This window comes from Cricetulus griseus, chromosome 5 (assembly GCF_003668045.3).
Source record: "Cricetulus griseus strain 17A/GY chromosome 5, alternate assembly CriGri-PICRH-1.0, whole genome shotgun sequence".
Lineage (NCBI taxonomy): Eukaryota > Metazoa > Chordata > Mammalia > Rodentia > Cricetidae > Cricetulus > Cricetulus griseus.
In genome coordinates, this window is record NC_048598.1 from 169,056,653 (window position 1) to 169,080,025 (window position 23,373).

General features: G+C 41.7%; 1 protein-coding gene across 1 annotated transcript in view; it reads right to left on the reverse strand.

The window, feature by feature from the left end:
* Positions 1–23,058, reverse strand: part of Slc26a4 (solute carrier family 26 member 4) — a 47,009-nt gene extending 23,951 nt beyond the window's left edge. The window contains exons 1-7 of the mRNA XM_035445882.1: positions 22,868–23,058; positions 20,872–21,011; positions 16,008–16,118; positions 14,416–14,600; positions 13,831–13,995; positions 3,952–4,104; positions 3,768–3,850 (exon numbers count right to left, since the gene is read on the reverse strand). Coding sequence (XP_035301773.1) covers positions 3,768–3,850; positions 3,952–4,104; positions 13,831–13,995; positions 14,416–14,600; positions 16,008–16,118; positions 20,872–21,011; positions 22,868–23,058 — 1,028 coding nt within the window. The remainder of the gene's footprint in view (positions 1–3,767; positions 3,851–3,951; positions 4,105–13,830; positions 13,996–14,415; positions 14,601–16,007; positions 16,119–20,871; positions 21,012–22,867) is intronic.
* Between the last annotated feature and the right edge of the window lie 315 nt (positions 23,059–23,373).

Sequence of the window (23,373 nt, forward strand, 5' to 3'; positions counted from 1 at the left end):
TTTTTTTTTTGTTTTTTTGTTTTTTTTTTTTTTTTGAGACAGGGTTTCTCTGTGGCTTTGGAGGGTGTCCCGGAACTAGCTCTTGTAGACCAGGCTGGTCTCGAACTCACAGAGATCCACCTGCCTCTGCCTCCCGAGTGCTGGGATTGAAGGCGTGCATCACCAATGCCTGGCAAGAATATATTCTATTACCTGGTGTAACACTTCCTAAAACTACATGATCACCCCATGGGCCTGTTAGCCCTAGACAACCCAGTTTGACCCAGTCATAAAGGGAAGGGAGTATATGAACACATACTCATCCTGAAGACATGAGAATGGGGAACAGTGCACCCCAAAGGGCCCAATAACACATAAAGGGGGAGTCACATGTGGTAAATTAAATGTTTCACTTCAGGTCGGATATGAATATTTGGCAAATGTTCCACAATCCAGCTAAATAAGGGCAGCAGTCCACAGGAAACAGCAGTCTCTATCCTATCATACTGTCTTTCATAGGCCATACTTCCAAGTTCACTGCAAAGGACACCGAGTGAAAACAGTGGCACTAAATATTATGACAAAGAGCACTTCTGGTACTGACTGGTGAGAGAAGAACCAGTCACTGAGAGCAGAGACAATGTAAGCTAGTAAAGGGAGTGAAATTCAGAGCACAAAAGCACACACACACACACACACACACACACACACACACACACACACACACACACACGAAGACAGGTGGGGTGGAGGAGAAGCACATGTTGAAATGAATGGAAAACTAGACACACAGGAGAACTACAGGAATAGAATCAGCTGCACGAGGAGAGAGGCAGGGTCAAGGCTTGAGTGAATACTAAGACACTGACCTGTCAAAGATAGGTTGTGTTTCTCTAACCAACAAGGAGCAGAGAGGAGGACAGAGACACCCTGCTGCTCACCAGTCCTCTCCACCTCACACTCATCTGTTGATAAGGTTTGCTCAGTCTACTTCCTTTTCACCTCTTCAATCCCTACATTCTATTTCATCACTGTGACCACTCCCCTGATCTCTTTCACTACTGGAATGGATTCCTCATCTGGTTGCTTAGCTGCTTTAATTCACTGTCTACAAGGCTAACAAAAGTGGTTGCTCTTATGCTTTAAAACCCCCCAACAGTGCCTGAAAAATTACTAATACAGACACAAAGGTGTTTGGCCTTTCATGTTGGTTTCTATGCTGATGCTCACCTCTCACCTCATTTTACGCTCCAGTTGCAATGAACTCTTTGTTGTACCTCCAAAGTGCCATATTCTTTGTTATAAGCTGCATGTTTTATTCCAGCAGCCCATTACCGCCCTGCCTTATTTAGTGTTCCCTATGTTATTTGGCTGATTAATATCATCCTTCAAATATCAAGAAGTTGTCCTTCTTTAATGCATAGCAAGCTAACCTCTACTTCAGCACTTATGCCTGAAGGATGACTGTGTCCTCACTAGACTGGGAACTACCCACTGAACATCCAGCACACTGCCTACCAAATGGTAGGTGCTTCCACACAGGTAAGTGAGGAATGTAAGGACCTGAAGCATTGTTTTGTGTATAAATGACAAATGTCAGGTAAATAATATAATGAGTTAGTTTAATCATCTCATGGGAGTCTTGGTTTCCAAAAGATAAGCACAACTGTCTCTTCAATCAAAAACCAAGACATTCAGGAGAGCCGGAGAAGCACAAAGCAAACAGAAAATATTTGAAATATTTTGATGGAAATGTACTGAGGCAAGACATTCTTAAGATTATCTCTGAGTATCAGAGTACAGAAAGTAAGGAAATGCTCTAAAAATCAAAACCAACCAGAGTCTGCCATAGTGAAATATGTGCAGTGGGACACGGGAACTAATCAAAAGAGCCTTAAATGTCCCCAATAGACAACTTGATCAACAAAAAAGTACAACTCAGAGTATGACATAATTACTCATGGGGTCACACTGACATAGATAAATGTCGAGAAGAGACAAGCTTAAGAAGGGGGAACAGTAACCATTTGGGGCTGTGCTATGGGAGGTTGTTCTGGGGACCGAATGTCACCCCAACCTTCAGAGAGACAAAAGGAAGCTGCCAGCAGCAATCTGACTGGAGATGCAGGAAGGAGGTTCCATTTCCTTCTCTGGTGCTGTCCTCAGCCGCTAGAACGTTCTCATTCCCACTCTGGTTTCTCATCTTTCCATGTCAGCCTTTCTTGTGGGCTTATTTGTAGTGGCATGGCTTAGGGAACTTATTCCCTCAAGAAATGTTTTCTGAGAGCCCACTGTAAGGTAGATGTTGTACTAGGGAGACAGAGTTAAATCCCACAAACGGGACCACTACCATGAAGGGTTCCCCAGAGCTCAATTAGCAATCAGAGGACTAAGCTTGGCTAAACCAAAGGTCAGGAGACTGACGATCCTGCAAAGGGGAGTAGCCAGGGACTTTTTCAGAGCACCAGAAAAGACAGTGTGAGCAAAGCTGAGTGATTCCCCACAGCAAGCAAGCCCTGGTGCGAGGCTTCCCAAGGCAGGCCTGTGCTGCAGCTCACCTCTGGGTGTGCACACAGGAAGCTAAGGAAAGAGATCTGCATTTACACACGTCTGCATGAGCATTTGTGACTACAAAACAACTCAGAAATTCCGAAGCTCAAGTTTCATTGCAACTTTCATCATGGCATTTCTTCCAGTCTTAACCCTTACAATCTAAATGTGGATCTTCTAGTGTAGAGTTTCTCTAGTTACCTGATCAGAATAATCACTTGAGACACTTTTAAAAAAAAGAATCATTTCCAGGCTTCCTCCAGACAGCCTGAATCCATACATTTGAGGTGGGAAGCAGAAATTTATGTCAGAATAGATCAAGGGTGTTACCTAAGGGTACATTTCTAATACTGGAATGGTTACTATGTTGTTTTTTAGATATCCTTAAATTCATATTAGAAAATCTGTAAGGTATTTACTCAAATGAGATCATTTGCTGTGGAAGCACTGGGAATTCCCATTACAAGCGTAGAAAAGCTAGGACAATATGGCGCCACCATTGATGGAAAGGAAGAGAAACTACCCCTATTGACTGATCCCAAGTCTGCTTACAAATGCTGTCGTCAGTATTGTAGATGTGGCAAATATGTAGGCTTCCTCTTAACTGTAGTGTGAGCCACTTACTTCATCTGCTTTGCATTTTTAGGAGAGCTCTCAGGAGCATTTCACAAGCTGGAGTTGAGGCTTCATCTGTGTAATTACCTTTGTTTTACAAAAGAACTTTCCCAGGGCCACACAAGTTGACAGTGACAGAGATGGATTAAGGACCTTGTCCTTTTACTCTTCTAATTCACAAAATTCTAAATATATGTGAAATTTACATGAAAATAATGCAACTTATTTATTGGTATGAAAGATAGCATGTTTATCTGTAGCTGATTCCATGGTAGAGAATTTAAACTCAGACATTCTAGATTCCTTAAAGTTCATAATGCAATCAATGCTAACTGTGAATATGCTCATATTACACTGTAATTAGGAGTCTGGTACTGAATGTACTGAATGTACATGTCTTGCCACAATCTAAGAAAAAGGAGCATGTATGGTCTGCTTTTAGCAGCTGGCCTAAACTTGATCTCCACATACACCATTCATCTGATGTTTTGTGCACATGGCATTTCAAGATCACATGAAAGTGAGACCATCAATGGTGAAGCGAAACCTGTAATAAAAAGTTTCATTTAAACAAAGTACTGCCTTAGTTTCTTAGTGCTATCTGAGAGGAACACCACACTCACCCCCTTGGGATGGACTTAACAATGCCAGCATTGTAATTTTTTTCCAAGTTGGCCCCATAGGAAATGGCAGTGGCAATTATTGTCTGAAATAAAAGAAAGGAAAAAACTAACTCCATTGGCTTTAACAATTCCTTGCTTGTCAACCTAATTAGGGCTGAATTTTTTGATCATGTATTCTACTTACCACAATCACTTCGACAGGAATAGGGACTGGGATTTTGTGTTTAAATCGATCATTTAATTCTTTAACAGCCATACAGATGATGATGGTAAGTAACCCAGCAATGAAATCTGCAATATTGGTCTCACCAATATTTTGAAAAATCTCAATTAGTGTCTGTAAAGAGAAAATGGGTGAATATGACATATGCCATACAGACACATAAACAGCACATTCGAGTCTCATGCAAAAAATCTTAACAATGGGGCGGTCAAGATGGCTCAGTGGGTTAAGGTGCTCACTGACAAGGCTGATGGTCCCAGTTCCATCCTCAGATCCCATATGACTGAAGGGTAAAACTGACTGCTGACGATTGTCCTCTAACCTCCATACCTTTGCTGTAGCACACATGGAAACAAACACACACACACACACACACACACACACACACAAATAAATCCAGTTATTATCTAAAAATCATAAAAATGTATTGGCTAATACAAGAACCATTAAGCATATAAAATATCAAAAATCTACATATGCATAAAAATAATACAAAACTATTATTAAAATGATAAAAAATTTATGGACTAATACAAGGACCATTAAGAACATGCAATTTCTGACATCCACACACATAAAGTTACTAATTGTGATTAACCTGGAGAGGTGATTTGTACATTCTTATGTTTGTTTATCTGTATTTTTTAGGATAAAATGGAGAATTTTTCAAGGAAAACTGTGGAATGCTTTTACTTACAGAAAAATAAATCAAGTTTATGTCTTAAGGAGGTTGTATGGGTGCTATTCAGAGGTCTCTGTGTAGATAGTGCTACTGAAACCAAAGTCTGACAACTCAAAAGGTCTAGTTACTTTTCTTTAGTTCCCAGCCAGCATCCTAAGTAATATTCTTCCCCCAGCCTGAATATACAGAAAATAACAACAAAAGCCTCCCAAAAAGTGTTCCATGTGGAAATCCAAGTGGTACTGATCAATTCTTTATGGCAAATTCAAACCACTGAATGGATATATAGGCCAAGTACATATTGTTTAGAAATTAGCTTAACACTAAAAGCTAGTTTCTTCAAGGGGGCAGAGAAGCCACCTCAAGGAAACTCATTTTGTTTTGTAAACATGAGATCTCTGGGACACCAGAATCATCTTCCAGGGAGTCAGTAGGGAGACACCCAGGTAGAACAGTGGCTTCTTTGTTCCTTTAGTCTCTTAGCTAAGTCATGTGTCAAGGAGGCCGCTCTCAATTCTATGAGACAAGCCATGCCAGTGGCTACTTTCTTTTGATCACGTCTGTTTATAGCTAGGTTTCATTTGACATAAAAGGATGGTGCATCTTAGGTTAAAGATACATGGTTAAAGCTTGTATCTTGATTTGTTTTTACAGATAAGTGAAATACTGTAAATAATTATGATAATCCAGTATCAGTCATATAAGGAACATCAATTCATTTTGCCGGCAGCCTCACTTGTCTGGAGTGATTCCAGAAGTAAGGGCGTGGAGGGTCTTTTAAAAACAAAATTTATCTCAGCAAGCATTTGGAGAGGATTTAGTCATTTAACTTGGAGGAAGCCTTTTCAGCTTTCTCTCCTAGAGGGCCTTTTTGCTCTCACAGTAAACCCAATATATCATGTTAACTCTGCTTTCCAGAGACACTTAAAATTGTTAGACACAGATGCATGAAGCAACAAGATGAAATAGGTGGCTGCAGAATGAAAGGAAAACCAGGAAAATACTGCCACAACTAAATCTCAGAGTACCTCACAAGGAGGCAGGAACCCTGTCACCTACTCCAGAGGCTTGTTGGCGCTTTCCATCAATTTTCTTTAAAAAAACAAACCAAAACAAAACAGTATCAATTATTTGAGAAATTCAATTCATACAATGTATTTTGATCATACTCACCCCTCCCTCATCTCCTCCCAGATCCATGCCTACCTGTCCATTCACCCAATTTTGTGTTCTTTCCCCGACCCCAATTGCATTGCACAAATGTTCTTGGGTGTGGGGCCCACCCCACCCTTATATAGTCAAGTTTCTAACAAGAACTCTTTATCAATTCATGAGCTAGGTATAATGTTTTGATTGTTTATACAATGAAGGCTTACTTCTCAACTTGAAACAGCAAAGTTAATTTGAAAATCATTTGTCTGACTACAATCCTAGCACTCAGCAAGCAGAGGCAGGAGAACCTTGAGTTCAAAGCCTGGCTGGACTGACTCTTTATAATAGAGTACAACAGAGTTCAACAGCAGCCTGTCTCAAATCTCTCTCTCTCTCTCACTCTCTGTCTCCCTCCCTTCTCTCCCCCTCTCTTCCTCCCTCCCTTGCTTCCTCCCTTCTCTCCCTCTCTCCCTCCCTCCTCTCCCTCCCCCACTCTCTCATCTCTCTCTCTCTCTCTCTCTCTCTCTCTCTCTCTCTCTCTCTCTCTCTCTCTCTCTCTCTCTCTCTCTCTCTCTCTCACACACACACACACACACACACCTCTCGAGCTACTCAGGAAGGAAAAAGTTTATTTGGCTTACAGGTCCCCCACTGGGGCAAGCCAAGGCTGGGGCCTGATGTAGAAATCCTGAGGACATTGCTCACTGGCATGCTCAGATTGCTTTCTTATCCAATCAGGACCACACACCTGCCCGGGAATGGTACCACCTACAGTGGGTTGTGCCCTCCCCCATATTAATCATTAAGCAAGAAAATGCCCCACACATGCCAATTTGATGAAGGCAGTTCCACAATTGGGGTTCCTTCTTCTTGGGTGACTCTAGTTTGTGCCAATTGGGAAAAGCCAGCACAGAGATTAGTTAAACCTTTGAAATAAAAAGAACCTCAGAGCACTGGCTGCTGTGCCAGAGACTCGGGTTTGATTTCTAGCACCCACACGGTGACTTAAAACCGTATGTAACTCCAGTCCCACTGCATGCCGTGCTGTCTTCCAGCCTCCGTAGACATTGCAGGCATACACATGGTGCACAGACATACACACTGCAGGCGAAGCACCCACACAGAAATTGAAAATAACAATGTAAAGACTCCCTAGTGTATTTTAAATGCTACCAAAAGCAAAGTCACACACCTGCATTGAGCAAAGGTGACTTATAGTTGCCTACATTATGAGCTCAGCATTTGTTGTGGAAAGGTCTACAATAGAAGGTTTAATCAGTGTAGAAATAAATCTCAGCTATATAAATGAAAGTGGTCTGACTGTTGTCAATAAAAACAAATTCCAAAAATGCACTGAACAGTAATTTAATTTTCTGTCAGTTCTAAATTATAGCTCAATATAATTCTGTAGTTTAGCCTACTAGTCTAAATACAGGTCAAATCAAGATATCAGTTATGGATAATTTTTATTTTATTATGATGTTTGAAGAATTTTAAAACCACTTCATTTGCATAATAGTTCTCACCAAGTGCAAAGCCATAAGGAAAAAAAAAATGTATGTATCTGAGAAAATGCACTGGGTCTTTTAGCGCTGACTTTCTTTTCTTTCTTCTCTGTATGACAGTAACAACTTTTTACAATCACCTTCGCCATGCAGAATTTCCTGCTACAGATACTGCCTCTCTCAGCATTACTTTCTTTATCGTAATGGTGTAAATTTTGCACACAGCTATGAGTTACAACTAACAAATTCTATCATGCTAAACTCTACTCTCAGAAGTCACCTCTGCAATGGATAGCTCTTATACACAATTAAATTAAGTTGTCCACCCTTACACACAGTTAAAAATCTCAACTTTAGGCAGAACATTTTTCAGAGCAATCTTACTTTTAGAGGTGGCAGTAGTACAGGTACCATTAACAACCAAGCAAAGTGGCATCCCGTGTGGTGATTTCAATAGACATGGGCCCCATAGGCTCCTGTGTTTTAATGCTTAGCCCATAGGGAGTGGCACTATTAGGAGGTGTGGCCTTGTTGGAGGAAGTATGTCACTGTGAGGGCAGGCTTTGAAGTCTCAGATGCTCAGGCCAATCCCAATGTCTCTCTCTCTCTCTCTCTCTCTCTCTCTCTCTCTCTCTCTCTCTCCCTGCTGCCTACTGATCCAAATGTAGAACTCTCGGCTCCTTCTGCAGCACCATATCTGCCTACACACTGCTATGCTTCCAGCCATGATGATAATGAACTAAACCTCTAAAACTGTAAACCAGCCCCAATTAAATGTCTTCCTTTATCAGAGTTCTTGTGGTCACGGTGTCTCTTCACAGCAATAGAAACCCTAACTAAGACACTTGTGTACAGAAACAACTTGTCATGGTTAGCTTTTGTCACCTTGACACAACTTGGACATAACTGGGAAGAGGTAATCTTAATTTGGGAATTGCCTCCATCAAATTGGTGTGGGAGACATTTTCTTGATTGCTGTGAGCTGCCCACTGTGAGCTGTACCATTCCTCAGCTGGTGGGCCTGTACTGTATAAGAAAACAGGCTGAACAAGCCATGGAGAACAAGCCATGTAAGCAGTGTTCCTCGTGATCTCTACTTCAGTTCCTACCTTGGCTTCCCTCAGTGACATATTGTAAATTGGAAGTCAAATAAACCCGTTCCTCCTCCAAATTGTTTTTTGTCAGTGTTATATTACAACAACAGAACCAAACCAGAATACAACCTGTTTTAGCTAGTGTCCTATTGCTGTGAAGAGACACCATGATCACAGCAACTTGTATAAAGGAAAGTATCTAATTGGGGCTGGCTTACAGTTTCAGAAGTTTAGTCCGTTATCATTATGGCAGGAAGCATGGCAGCACAAAGGCAGACATGGTGGCTGAGACTTCTACATCTGTATTCACAGGCAGCAGGAAGAGAGGGAGACTGGGCCTGGTTTGAGCTTTTGAAACTCCAAAGCTCACCCCCAGTGACACACTTCCCCCAATAAGGTCACACTTTCTAATCCCTCTGAAATAGTGCCACTCCCTAATGGTCAAACATTTAAATATATGAGCCTATGGGGGCTATTCCTATTCAAACCACCCACACAACCCATTTCAAGCAAATGCTGACAGAACATGATAACACTTAAGAGGACTGTAAGATTTAAACACAATATTATTAATACTAAATAATCACTAACATCTTGCCACTCTCCTTTCTGGCCTATCCTTTAACATCTGTGAATGAGAGCTTTTCGTTCATTTCTCTAGTTCCTTTCATCCATTACTAAAATTGCTAGTATGTCTTAGGAGTGGCCCATTCGTAAAACAAAGATGGTATGGATAACACTGTAATGCATTAGCTACTACAGCAGGAAAAAATATTTTTCAACAATGTTACAGTATTTCACTGCTACTGAAGGATTCCTTCATATGTGATTGTAACAGTGACCAAAATTCTCTGTGTAGGAACCAAGGGCTCCTCCAATCCTATGTAATAGCATACAGAGCAGCCCGTTCTTTTCAGAAAAAGTCAATACTAATGATCACACAGGATAATTGAAGCACTTCCTTTCAACTTGACTGGCTTGAGAAGAATTTCTTGCAAAATTCTATGGCAGCATGTTCATCAATTGTAACAAATATGCAACTCTAGCATAATATAGAATATTGGTAACCAGGGAGACTGGACTGGGAAGGTGGGTAGATAAGAACCCCATATCTTCTGCTCAATTATCCTGTGAGCCTAAAACTTCTTTTTGAAAAGTCCATTAACAAATTATATGACCTGCCCAGGAGGACTTGGCCAACAGAAAATGGGCCCATATTTTTTTGTGAATTTTTTTGTCTTGTTGTGGTATTTTTGTCTTATTTGATTTTCATTTGTCTGTTTTCCTATGGGAGGGAGGTGGATCTGAAGTTGAGTTGATAGGCACACAGAGAGGATCTGGAAGGAGATGAGGAGGGGAAAGGATGTGACCAAAATATATTGCATGGGGGGCTGGTCAGACGGCTCAGAGGTTAAGAGCACTAGCTGCTCTTCCAGAGGACACAGGTTCAATTCCCAGCACCCACATGGCAGCTCACAACTGTCTATAACTCTAGTTCCAGGACTTCTGATACCCTCACACAGACATACATGCAGGCAAAACACAATGTACATAAAATAAAAATAAATTATTTAAAAAATATATTGTATGTCAATTTTAATTTAAAAAGTGTATGATTGTTACTAAATTAGACTTTAGAAATAATATTAAACAGGAAAAAGTCACATAATAATTTTTTTGTTTAAAAACTATTTTTGACTTTAGTATGTCACTTTTTCCCCTGGCAAATTGGGGGCAATTTGCAGCTTTCTTCATAACCATATGCTAGAAGAACCAACTCCCCGTTCTACAGGGGTGCAACAACTGCCAAGGCTCCAAGTGCTGGCCCCAGCTTCCCGAGAGCTGTGTGGATACAGGCCTAGTGGTCCCTACATAAGTAAGCAAACCTTGTCAGTAAGGGATGTGGTGGGTGGGGCATAGTCAGTGTGTTTGAATGCAAACACTGTCTGGCCCTCACTCAGTATTTATCGAATAAGTGAAGTGAGTGAGTCAGAAAGAAGGAATACATCAAGAGTTGATAAGGTGTAAAAAACAAGATGTGTCAGGGATGCAAAAAACAGAACCTGCTGTTAGAAAAAAGAAATCTGGCAGTTTTGAGAATTCCTGAGGGCTAAGGAGAAGGCTCAGCAGGGGAAGGTGCTAGCCATGCAAGCCTGCCAACCTGGGTCTGGTCCCCAGGTTGGCAGAAGTCATGTGACAGTCTGACTGTGGTAACATGTATCTGTAATCCCAGAGCTGTTTGTACCGAGATAGGAGACATAGACAGGACACTCACCCAGAAGCTCAGGAGCCGCTCAGCCCGGAGTGGGCAACTCACAGACAGAATCTACAAAAGAAACCCTGCCACAAGGTGGAAGGTGAAAACCAACTTCTAAAAGTTGCTTTCTGAGCTCCCTGTGCATCCAGTGGCATACATGCATACAAAGTAAATAAATAAATAAGAAAATCATGCTGATTCAAAAAACAGCCTGTGTTGGGGCCCAGAGGTGAGCATATTACTATTACTCTGCTAAGGAGACAGACTACCAAACTGCCCTCTGAATTTACCTCTATGCCCATAGAATGGGGCAGCTTGCAGACCTCACCAGAGAAGCTTCTTTAGTGCAGTGTTAACTCAGAGACTCACAATTGACCAAAGAACAGGGAATATGTGCCAGGGGAATGCTCGTCTGCAAATGGGCTGTCTATATCACCTACCTGCAAGACTCAGTGATGGTTACAGAAAAGGGACAGGAAAATTTTAAGAGGCAGACATTAGGGAGTGAAACCGTGTCTTCTGGAAGTTATGGGACCACTTCATCCTGACTTAACAGCAGTTGGAGTTGCTTGCATAAGACCTACAACATTCTGGCATGAAGTGAGGAGCTCAAGATTCCGCAGCATTGACTGCAACGACACTCCTGCCAGCAGATGGAAGAGAGCTGGCGGGTCAGCCTTGCTCCAGTGGACGCCTCTGCACCCATGAGTATATGGGCAGCGCAAAGTGGACTCAGTAAGTTATGCAAAAGTAAAAAATAAAGAACTGAGCATTGTAGTTAACGCTTTTCATCCCAACACTTTGGCAGAGACCGGTAGATCTTTGAGTTTAAGGTCAGCCTGATCTACATAGCAAGTTCTGTGTCAGTCAGGGTTACATAGTGAGACCCTGTCTCAAAAACATTAAAAAGAGGAAATGAAATTTGGAGGGGGAGAGACTATGAGGCTGCGTCTGAGAGGAGTTAGGGGGAGGAATAGAAGGTGAATATATTTAAAATACATTGTATGAAATTCTCAAAGAATTAATAAAAATACTATATCTAAAAAGGAAGGAAATGGCCTTTGTTAATGTCTCTGGTGGGCTGGACCTTGTCAAAGCAGATGGTAAGCTTAGTGAAGTCTGTTCTGTGACAACTGAGCTCTTCTGTAGCAGATATTGTGCCGAATGATTGATATGGCTGGAGAGATGGCCCACCAGGTAGGAGCACTGGCTGCTCTTCCAAAGCCCAGTGCAGTTCCTAGCACCCACATGGGGGCTCAGAACCATCTGGAACTCCAGTTCCTGGGGATCCAACACCTTCTTCTAGCTTCAGCATCAAACATGAACATGGTACACAGACACATGCAGACAAAACACACATAAAATATTTCTTAAAGTTTTCTAGACAGGGTCTTGCTATTTAATAAGCCTGGGTAGCCTCAAGTTTGAGATTCTCCTGCCTTAGCGTCTCATGTTCTAGGCTTACAAGTATGCATTACATGCTTAATGTAAATTTTCTTATCATTATAACTCTAAGAAGTGGCCATCACTATTACCCTGATTTTAAAACTTAGGACCCAGGGTACTAGGGAATTATTTTTTTTAGATTCTCATTAAGTTTATTCATTTTTATGTGTCTTTTGCCTGTATGTATGTTTGTGCACCTTGTGTGCTTGGTGCCTGTAGAGGTCAGATGGTATCAGATTCCTTAAGAGTAGTTACAAATGGTTGGGAAACAAACCACGTGGGTGCTGGGAAACAAACCCAGATCTTCTGCAAGAACAGCAAATGCTCACAAATGCTGATTCATTTCTCTTGCCCCAGGGCCACACAATGTTCAACTTATCCAAGGCCACACAAGTAGAAAGTAGGCAAACCAAGACTCTGACTCCAGTCTGTTGATATTCAAATGTTATGATCATTAGCTCCATATGGTGCTACTCTTCCTCCATTGATTCTAACTGCTAGCCTGGTACCTGGCAGTGAGCACTTGGCAAGCACTTGCCATTATCCTTGGCAAGGATAATTAGGGATTATGGCACTAAGACTGCAAACATTTTTGACAACCCTGCTCTTTTATATGTGTGTTTGGCCATATATTGTTTTCAGATGCTACTTTTTTAATCTTATAGTTCGGGCTGGCTTCAAACCACTATGTAGATGAAGATAACTCAGAACTTCTTATCTTCCTGCCTCCAACTCCCACGTGTTAGGATGATGGACAGAGATGCAGTGATAGGAATTGACCTAGGGCCTCGTATATTTGGCAAGCAACTCTACCAACTGAGCTACATCCCCAGTTCCTGTTTTTTTTGTTTTGTTTTTTTTTTTAAATGCACTTTTCATGGCTTCATTTCCCCCAGCCCAAAAAGTGACATCATGTTACTATTCTCACCATTTCCCAAGCATCTGTAACACACTTTATATAGAGCATATACTTAGATCTAAGACTGCTAATCTACTTCATATGATCTAAGATCCTTCTTTTGCATCTCTTTTGCATGTTGGATCATCTTTGAATCTAATGTTCCTTTATAATTTATAATTGCAGAAACATCTATATTATGCATTTTATGGATGCTCATAATTAGAAAGGGCTTGAGAGACACATCTCCAATCATTTCATCTTTTAAAAAAGAAAGAAAAAGAAAGGCTTGCAATAATCATCCCACAAAAATAACTTTTCTGGAACTTGTTATATGCCATCCCCTGAACCAATTACCCAATTGCTTTCCTCTAACAATCCAGTGAGGCAGCTGCTATTTGCAACCCAATTGTACAATTTCTGCAGAAACTGAGGCATGGTGATTTGTTCATAAGACAAATAAGTAAAGTCAAAGTGTGAATTCAGACCCACCCAGCTCCAAACCTGAACTTTCAGCCACTACCCTATATGATCTGTCTAGGGGTCACTTAGCTTATCAGAGGCAATTCGGGAGCAGAATGCAAGTCTATAACATCTCAGCCCTGTTGTCTTTATTGTTATGCTGCCTCAGATCCCATGATGTTTCTGAGGACCATAGCATCTGGGAAAGCTTTGGAGCCATTGAAAAGTGATGGTTTGTATCTTTCAAAAAAGTGTGTTCTGAGTGTCCCCAGGAAACAGGTTCCCCAGGTTCAGTCTGGAGAGAGGGAACAGAGATGTCTCTGCAGTGATGCCACAGAACTTACATAGATAATGGAGAGGATGCCATTGTAGTTTTTGGTTGAAACATTGAGCACGATCTTTAGCTGTGAGACCAGCACTTGGAAAGCGGCAGCTGTTGTAAATCCACCAACCAAAGGGTCTGCCAAGTACCTCACTATGAATCCAATCTGCAACCCTCCAAATACCAGCTAAGGTAAGAAGAAAGGAGAAAGTTAGGTATTGCCTGACAGAAGGAGCAATCTTCTGGAAATATTAACAAATTAAACTGTATCAGTGAAGATACTGTACTTCACTGCATTTCAGTTCATCCAGTTGAACCACTTGCCTTCTGTTTGCTTTCTTTTCTCTGACTTTGGTGACAAGTGATTCTGATTTTTGTTTATTTTGGTTTTTGTTTTTAAAGTTTTCAAAGGCATTTTAGTATCTGACAAAAGCAATGTTATTTAGAAAATAACATTAAAACTAAAAATAATTTTTACTTCGAGGTTGTTTTGCAGTTAGATGCATCTTCCATATTTTAAAATTAATTATTCCAATTAATTAATATTTAAAATTAATTATTTCAGATATGAATCACACTCATCTGCATTTACATGTAAGCCTATTACCTGTATGATTCCAACTAGAAGAGTGAGGGTGCTTGCAATCAGTACTCTTGCCGCATCTCTGGTTCCCATATCTAACGTGGTCGTGTTTGATGCACTTCCATTACCACTGGGCACAAGAAAGTGGCCATCCGGAGCCATGCTCAGAACAACAGATCCCACCATTAAACTGACCACGGGGAAAGGGCCTGGGGAAAAAGGCTTTGTCAACTAACCAATAATCAATCACAGACATTTAGACTCAACATGTCTATGTACGATTAGGAAGGTGTGTGACAGTTGGCTGAAACTAAGAATTACTGTTCAAAGAAGCTGAAAAGTAGGTATCTCAGGTGTTCCTGACTCAGAGAGGACAAGAATGGGATATAGGTAGATGTAGTAAAACAGTGTTGAGCACATATCATGAGTATATAGGAAGGATGCCAGCCCCGCCTTGTGTGTGATCCTCGTGGTACAGGTTGTGGTAGAGACACTCTTAAACTAAATCCTTACTTGTTCAATTTAACATTTACACCCTCTGATCTCATCTTTTAGAGTGTCCAAAACCCTCATCTCTGGGCACAAGTACCTCCATCAATATCCCAGTGTCCAAATAGACAAAGGATTGGAATATAGTTTCTTTTTTACCATACGCCAGTTAATAAAATCCTAGTTTTTAAAGTTCTGATTTCTTCTATTTACTACTTACATTTTTCCCCACGATGATGATGATCCTATGTTTTGATTATAAAATGTTTCATGGTTGAGGGGCCTCAATACCCAAACCTAGTAACCAGGAAAATCTAAACCTAGCAAATGCCCAAATGCCAGAGGCAAATCCGCTTGCCTCTTACTGACTGGTTCTCCTGTTGATTCAGTTAATAAGCTCCTCCTGGCCCACTTCTGCAGAGGTGAGGACACACAGGCACAAGCACACGGGGTGGGGTCGAGGATGGGACTACATTTGTCTCAAGAGGCTCATCCAGACAACATACCTCACCAGCACATGGATGTAGCAGCAAAGTTATCTTCATTGCTGATGTCAAAGTCACATAAGATCATATCAAAACATTTATTTGCTGGAATATTCCAGAAAAAAAAAAACCTACCTTGAATGTATGGAAGGAAAGGAAAAACCATTGTGAGTCATGCCAAGAAGGAATACAAAGCTTTTTCTAAATTATCTTGGCAGGATTTTGCCAGCCTTCCCATATTACCTTACTGAAATCAGAATGAAATAATATATATTTTGTGATGGTAATTCAGTAAATGCAAATTTAACCTAGTGATGTAAGTGGGTTTAGATCCTGTGGAGATTTTTTCTCTGTCACATGTTGAAAAAAACATTTTTAGATAGTCAATTTTATTCCATTTTAAAATTTTAAACTGTGATAAAACTCAAAAATAGGCTTTAATTTTCAGTCTTTCAATGTCATTTCTTGTAAGCACAGTCGCATAAAAAGTTAACACTGCCATTTAACAAAGAAAGTAGGCAAGGCCCTGAATTTTGGTTCCTCTAGGACTCACTGGCAAAGATCAGGAGGCATTGTATATATAACATAGAAGAAACACTTTACAAATGGACAAATACAACTGTAAAATATGCTTGTAATTACCAACTGAGATGTGTCTTGATGTTCCAAAGACAAAATACGTCAGGATAGGGAAAAAGGCAGAGTAGAGACCATATTCAACAGGAACTGCAGCTAGCAGAGCATAAGCCATTCCTAAAAGTACAACATGGTAAAACTCACAAACAAAAATTATAGCATGCTTGTATCACACAAAGGCTTTTTCATAGACATACTCAGTTCATAGGTTCAAAACATCAGCCGGCCCTGATGGTTTTCTTGTTTTGCATGCAGACTTCAGCTATACTAGGATGTGGAATATGACTTGCTGGGATAATCCATCCATTGCTCCAATGAACTGACTCCTTTGCTCAGTAATTCAGTTACTGGCTGATGATACCAGTTGGAAAATAATCAAATCAGTTCCGGTATAATTTGATTAATCCAGGCCCAAAGCCCAGAGCAGCTTTTGTGGATAGTTCTGTTTGGACTCATTTCTCTGTGTTCATAAGGATGCAGGCATCATTGCACTTTCTTTTTCCTTGCTAGAGAACAGAAGTTAGATTAAAAAGCAAGACTGCTCTACCCTGATGAGGGAGGCCGAGCCATCAGTGGGCTGTGCCAGGCAGGCTCTAGGCTCTGAGTCTCAGGCTATAGAGAAACCAACATTTCAGTGGACATGGGAGTTGAAAAAGGATAATGGTGCATTCTTTTCCTCTGCTAAATATTTCAGCAGTCAGCTTGCCTTCACATAGTATACCTCCACAATTCACAGTTTAGGAGTGAAAATTCAGCCCTTTGACTCTTGAGTCATTAATAAAGGGCTGTTTGTAATGTTTCTGAAAACTTACTAACAACCTAAATGACCAAACACATTTGCACTTAAATTTAGCTACTGAATGAATATCTCCCAAGAAAACAGTTAGTGAAATCATACTTTAAACATGGTGATTCTATGCTTTAGAGAGATTTTTCTTTTGGGAGGGGCGGGTATGAAATTCAATGGAATAGAGCTGATGTAATATAAAGAAATATTCTTCCCTAACACAACCAAATATCAACTAAAACTTTTAAAAAGTTACATTTTAGTTTATTTTGTGCATGTGTTGTGGAAGAGGTAGGGAGTATGTATGCGTGCCACAGCATGCATGCATATGAAGAGGAGAGCAGAACTTTGTTTGTTTGTTTGTTTGTTTGTTTGTTCAAGACAGAGTTTCTCTGTGGCTTTGGAGGCTGTCCTGGAACTAGCTCTTGTAGATCAGGCTGGTCTGGAACTCACAGGGATCTGCCTGCCTTTACCTCCTGAGTGCTGGGACTAAAGGCATTGCGCCACCACCACCCGGTGAGAGCAGAACTTTTGACAGTTGGTTCTCTCTACAGTGTGTGTCCTAGTGGCCAAACTCAGGTTCTCATATTATTTCTTGAAAATTTTGTATATGTGTATGGATGTATGGTAATCACGGGTGCTGTATGAACACATTCGTCTTCAGGACACTGGAAGATAAGAAAGACAGCAGGTGCTCTACTTTGCAGCTCTCACTGAACCTGGAGCTAGGCTGGGCAGTCAGCAAGCTGCAGCCCTCTTCCTGTCTCTGCCCCTTCATGGTGCTGGTGTTAAAGTACACCCTGCTTTTTATACAGGTTTTGGGGACTTGAACTCAGATCCTCATGCTTGGGCAGCAAGGGTTCTTCACTGCTGAGCTGTCTCCCTGACCCCTGGGTGCACTTCTTTAAAATTCCAGTTACTGCTAGGAAGTTAAATAACCAGCTGTCCCAGGAACACAGAACAGAAAGAGCAGATTCACCAAAAAACAACAGGAAAAGGAGCAGAGATTATGAAGGCACAGCCTGCCTATTTCCTATGTGCAGTTTTCAAGTCCTCAAATTGAGTGTTGCCTGAACAAAGTGTGTATCTCCGTTTTTTTCTTCTCTGCCCTCTGCCTACATGTCTTAATATGCCTGGGAAACAGGGGTATTTTCAGTTTTCATACACATTGTCTATTTAGGGTAACTTTTATTCATGTACAACATAGTTATCTTTATTACAAAGGAACTTGGTACAAAAGTTTTGAAATAATATGGTTTGTGAAGAAACCTAAACTATGATCGACAGTGTTGTCTCTCCACTGGTATATAGGCTGAATAGGATGGTGGCATGTAAGCTAAATTGAAGCCATCTGAAAGGAAAGGCCTCCCACCATGTGTGGATACAACACAATAGGCCACGAATTTAGACTTCTTAGCTATAAAAATTGAGAATTCCTATTATGCATTCAGTAAATCAGTTCATGTCCAAGATAAAAACTAGATAGGAAACTCCCTATTGTTGAGTAAAGATACCAATAAAGGGACTTGTAGGTCTTTTGTTGCTTAATAGGAATTTACTTAATTATTAGGAATCAAAAGACTCCTCCTAACCTGAGGAAACCCAGACTCCTCTCATTTCCAAGGGTGCAGCTAGCAAGACATAGACTGTCACTACTGCAGCTGCAGGATGGCCTCTGAAGTCCCTGCTTGAGCCTCCTCTCATTAGCTGTAGCTGGAGTCTACACAGTCTAGAAGCCTTCCTGGGGCATCGCTTTATCTTCATAAGACTTCTACTCTGAACCAACCACTCTGTCCATGCCACTGTGACATCTTGTCCTCACTTTCATCGTGGGTCAGCTCAGCCTATGGGATTTTACAAATGCTCCCTTGGCTTCTTCCCACCTCCTTCCTTTCACCTGGAAACCTCTCAAACATTCACGTGCTCAAGCAAGTACACAATCTAGACTGATGAATGCTAACCAGTGCTCCAAGCCCCAACAAGCACTGCCCTGGTAAACCAGTTGCATTTACTTGCCATTGTACCTTTCCCCAGGCTGGCTGAGCTGCCTGGTTTTCAGCTGCACTTACTTTTTTTTTTTTTTCTTTTTGGTTTTTCGTGACAGGATTTCTCTGTGGCTTTGGAGGCTGTCCTGGAACTCACTCTGTAGACCAGGCCGGCCTCCAACTCACAGAAATCTGCCTCCCGAGTGCTGGGACTAAAGGCGTGCGCCACCAACACCCCAGCGCAGAATATATTTCATTTCTTGCAGCGCTCTCTAAGTCCTGCCTGATCCAGCTCAAGGTGAGAAACCCATCCTCAGGGCTGGGTTTAGAGTGAAGCAGTTAGGTGCCTTGGGGACATCATTTAATCATGCTCATGACACTGACTGCTTGCTTCACCCAAACCCTAGCCTTGCCCAGAATTATCTCAGATCTCATCCTCAGTGACATCCTCACCATACCAGAATTCTCCAGTTCCTCCCTGTTTGTCTTCAGGCCTTTTGCATCTTTAGTTGGTGATCTTAGTTCTGTTATCACATGGGCGGCTCCCAGTCATCCCCTGGGCTCTGTCTAAATCTCTTTTCTTCAGTTAGGTCTTCCTTACCCACAATATCTAAAATAGACCTTCCTTCCCAGATAAGTTCCCATCATGCTCTATCCCCACCTCTATCATTGGACTTGATCCACAAGATCTGTTGGTGATGAGCCCGTTGGTGATGACTGAATTCCTGATGTACAGAATTAGCCATAAAAGTTTATTATGTGCATGAGTGATAAGCAAGTGTGTGTGTGAGCCAAATTAACTTTCCAGAAACTTACCTAGCAAAGATAAATTTATAGCATTATTTCTGGAAAACAAGCTACCTATAAAATGGAGAGCTACAGTGTGCAAGTTGAGAACATAGGAGTCAGACTATACGAGTCCCAGCCACTCCAAGGTTGGAGCAAGAATTAATAGATTTCTCATTGTTAAAGGGGCTATAGTAGTATAATAGTATCTTTTTTTGCAGAATTCATGTAATAATGAAAGGAAATTAAGCGAAATCTATCTGGGGGTTAAACCCCATGCCTGCCAGCCAAGCACTCTACCATTGAATGCCATCCTCCAGCAGTAAGTTGATCTTTATAACAGATTTGTCTATGACAATGAGAATAACTGGTGCCCCCCCTCAAAAAAGCACCACATTTTTCATGTATAAAAATGATTTATTTCTGGGTGGTGGTGGTGCATGCCTTTAGTCCCACCACTCAGGAGGCAGAGGCAGGTGAATCTCTGTGAATTCAAGACCAGCCTAGTCTAGAAGAGCTAGTTCCAGGACAGCCTCCAAAGCCACAGAGAAACTCTGTCTCGAAAAACCAAAGGAAAAAAAAAGATTTATTCTCAGGAATGAAATTCCTTCCTTTTTCCATTAAATATTGATTGAGCCACCTACTATGTGCTGATCTCTGTGCTAGACAGAGTCTTAATAGCCATGGGGTGAAGAAGGCTCCTATTCCCCAGGAGCCCTGGGTTGTGCCAATTTACAGCATTTGTTTATTTATTTATTGGTTTTTCAAGACAGGATTTCTCTGTGTAGATCAGGCTAACTTCAAACTCAGAGACCTGTCTGCTTCGCCGCCTGAGCGCTGTGATTAAAGGGGTGTGTCTCCACTACCTGGCCACAGCCAGGTTTTATGCACAATATTGCCTAACATTTATTACAAGCTTCTAAAATAGTCTATTTTCAAGTTCTTTCTCCACATGCCCACCCCTGCATTACTCTCCATTTTTTGGCAAACTCAGATGTCACCTTCAGGAGAACATACCATAATGCAATGCATATTTCTAACTGTGTACTATGGTAACTTTGGGAAGCTCTGACTTAGGACATACCTCTACTCTGGAGCCACACAACTAGAGAAACAACAGTGTTGCCTAGGAAAATATCTACATGGGCGAGGAGGAAACAGGTGACTCTTTCTGCTAAGGCACCCTAGAGAAAGAATGAAGGTCTTGAGAGAAGAGTGAGCACTGGGTCCATCGTGAGGTGGGTGGGGAAGGCACGAATCTATGGGCTGCAGAAACTCACAATCACTGGAGACCTGGCCACCCGCATCTTACCTTGCAGGGTTCCCACAAGTCCCGTGCTAACTCCAGAGATGATGTCACTGAGCAACCATTCCTTGACTCGGTATTTGGGGAGCCAGTCCAGAACTGGCAGGAGAGTCTTCAGTACACCAAAGGCTCTCTTTCTTGAGCAACTGTCAAAAAGCAGGAAAATAATCTGATCCAGTTTTGACCATAACCAGTTGCAAATCAAAGTCATGAACCAAACTCTGCTGTTTTTTTTTATAACTAGTCAGAAAAATAATGAGTTCCACGAGGAAAATATTGACACTGAAATGCTTGCAGTGTTTTTGCCAAGAATTGTATCTATCCTTTTAAGTGTACTGTTCTAGGAAACACAGGATTAAATGACTCCTCCCCTAGTCCACCTTCTTAATCCTCTGAGAAAATATTCCTACACAAGAACTCATTTTCTGACCCAGCCAGAAAATGATCAGTGTGGAGTCTCTGTGTGAGAGATTAATTTTTAGGCTCCTAACACTGGCATTGCCTTCTTTAAAGAAGCATAAACACAGGGATATTTTGGCAATACAAGCTTAGAGCCAGCTTTTTAACAAAACTTGTAGTATAATGAATTTATACTTTGTGCCATGTTACTTAGCAATTGTAAATTTAACAACATATAGATAAAACGAAAACTACCAATAGATAGGACTTCCACTTTTTAAAGTTATTTTTAAAATTAAATTTATTAAATAATTGCAAATTTTAATAGGTCATCCAAGTTTGATATTAAGGGATTATTTAGGTGGATAATAAAACATAATTATGTATTTTAAATCCTTGGAGGAACATACTAAAAAAAATATGGCAGTCCTCCTTATCGGCCACATGCTTTCCTGGGTTCAACCTATTGTAGATAAAAAATAAGAAAAATGTACTGAGCATATGAAGGCATTTCCCCCTTTATTTCCTAAACTTTATGATGTGACAGTGGTTAACAGTGTAGTTACATGTTATTAGACATTATATTCTAGAGATAAAACTGCCAAAGGGTATATGGGCTATGTGCAAACATTAAACATTTATATTAAACTACATATACATATATTTGGGAATTTGGGGGTTTTGCTACCTAAAACCAATCTCCTATAGATACCAAAGGAGAACAGTAACACACCAAAGATCCAATACATGGCATTTTTAAAAATCATGCTGTAAAGCTTGGTAGTAGTGGCATGTGCCTTTAATTCCAGCACTCAGGAGGCAGAGGTAGGCGGATCTCTGAGTTCAAAACCAGCCTGGTCTACAGAGTGAATTCCAGGGCAACCAGGGCAACACAGAGAAATCCTGTCTCAAAACAAAACAAAACAAACTTCAAAGAATTAACAAAATATTGTTCTAAAATAATGCTAGAGGAATCAAGTGAATGGCGGTGAGTGAGATAAGAAGAGCTAAACTCAAAATGATCATTATTGAAGTGGGTGATTGTAAAATTTCAGGAGTTACTATACTTTCCATCCACTTTGTATATACTTTAAATATTAGATAATTAAAGTGTTTTTTTTTTAAGAAAGAAAAATCTGGCAATTAGTTGAGTGCCTGCCCAATTTTTCAAGTTTATGGTGTTTGGTTCTGGGGTTCATTGGGGTTTAGGGACATGGTGGTTATCCCTGGGGGACCCATTTCCTCCCAAAGCTCTTGGAACACCTGTCTTCTAGCTTTTATCCCAAGTCTCTGAGAGCAATCCTGACCTTGGTGAGGCCAGGATTGTCTGTCATCGGTGGCTGTGAGTCCCTTTCCTACTGCTTTTCGCTAGCCTGGAAGCAAGCAGTCTCTGGACCCCAAGGAGCACTTCAGGTTTCATTTAAAGGGGAAAAACAGAAAAAGTGAAACTGGAGTGGTATCGTGACAGGACGCCCGGAGTTTCTCCAAAGTTACAGGAATTCCACCTCTGTCCGGGAAGGACCGGAGAAGCACGGGCGCGGCGGGGTGCATCACGCCCGGCCGGCCGAGCGCAGGGCGAGCGCTTCTTCCCGGGAAGGGTCACCTCGGCACCTGCCGGCCGCCCCTGTACCTGCAGCTCCGAGCCAGGCTGTCCCGCAGCGTCCTGCGCTCCTGCAGACGCCGCTCGCGCTGCTGCTGGAAGGCGAGCTCGTTGTACACCGGCCGCGACACCACGTAGCTGCCGCTGTACTCGGAGAGCTGCCGCGGCTCCGAGTTGCTGCCCGGCGCTGCCATGGCCTGTGAACCCGAGGGACCACCGGCCGGGAGGGGACACACTGAGGAAAGACGCTCAGAAACGCCAGGCCAGCAGTCCGCGGCGGGCACCAGGGAGCAGCCTCTGGTGACACCTGTGGCAGCCGCGCTGGAGATCCGGTCCGGTGCTGCGGTCCTTGGCGTTGGCGACAAACCTCCTCTACGGCCACCTGAAGGACGGAGCTGATTTCAGTGTCTCCCGCACCAGATACCCGGGGAGTGAGCCTCACTTGGGGGAGTTGGAGCGGGTGCCCTCCCTGGGCGGTCAGGGCGCTGTCCGCGTCCTGAAATCTCCCC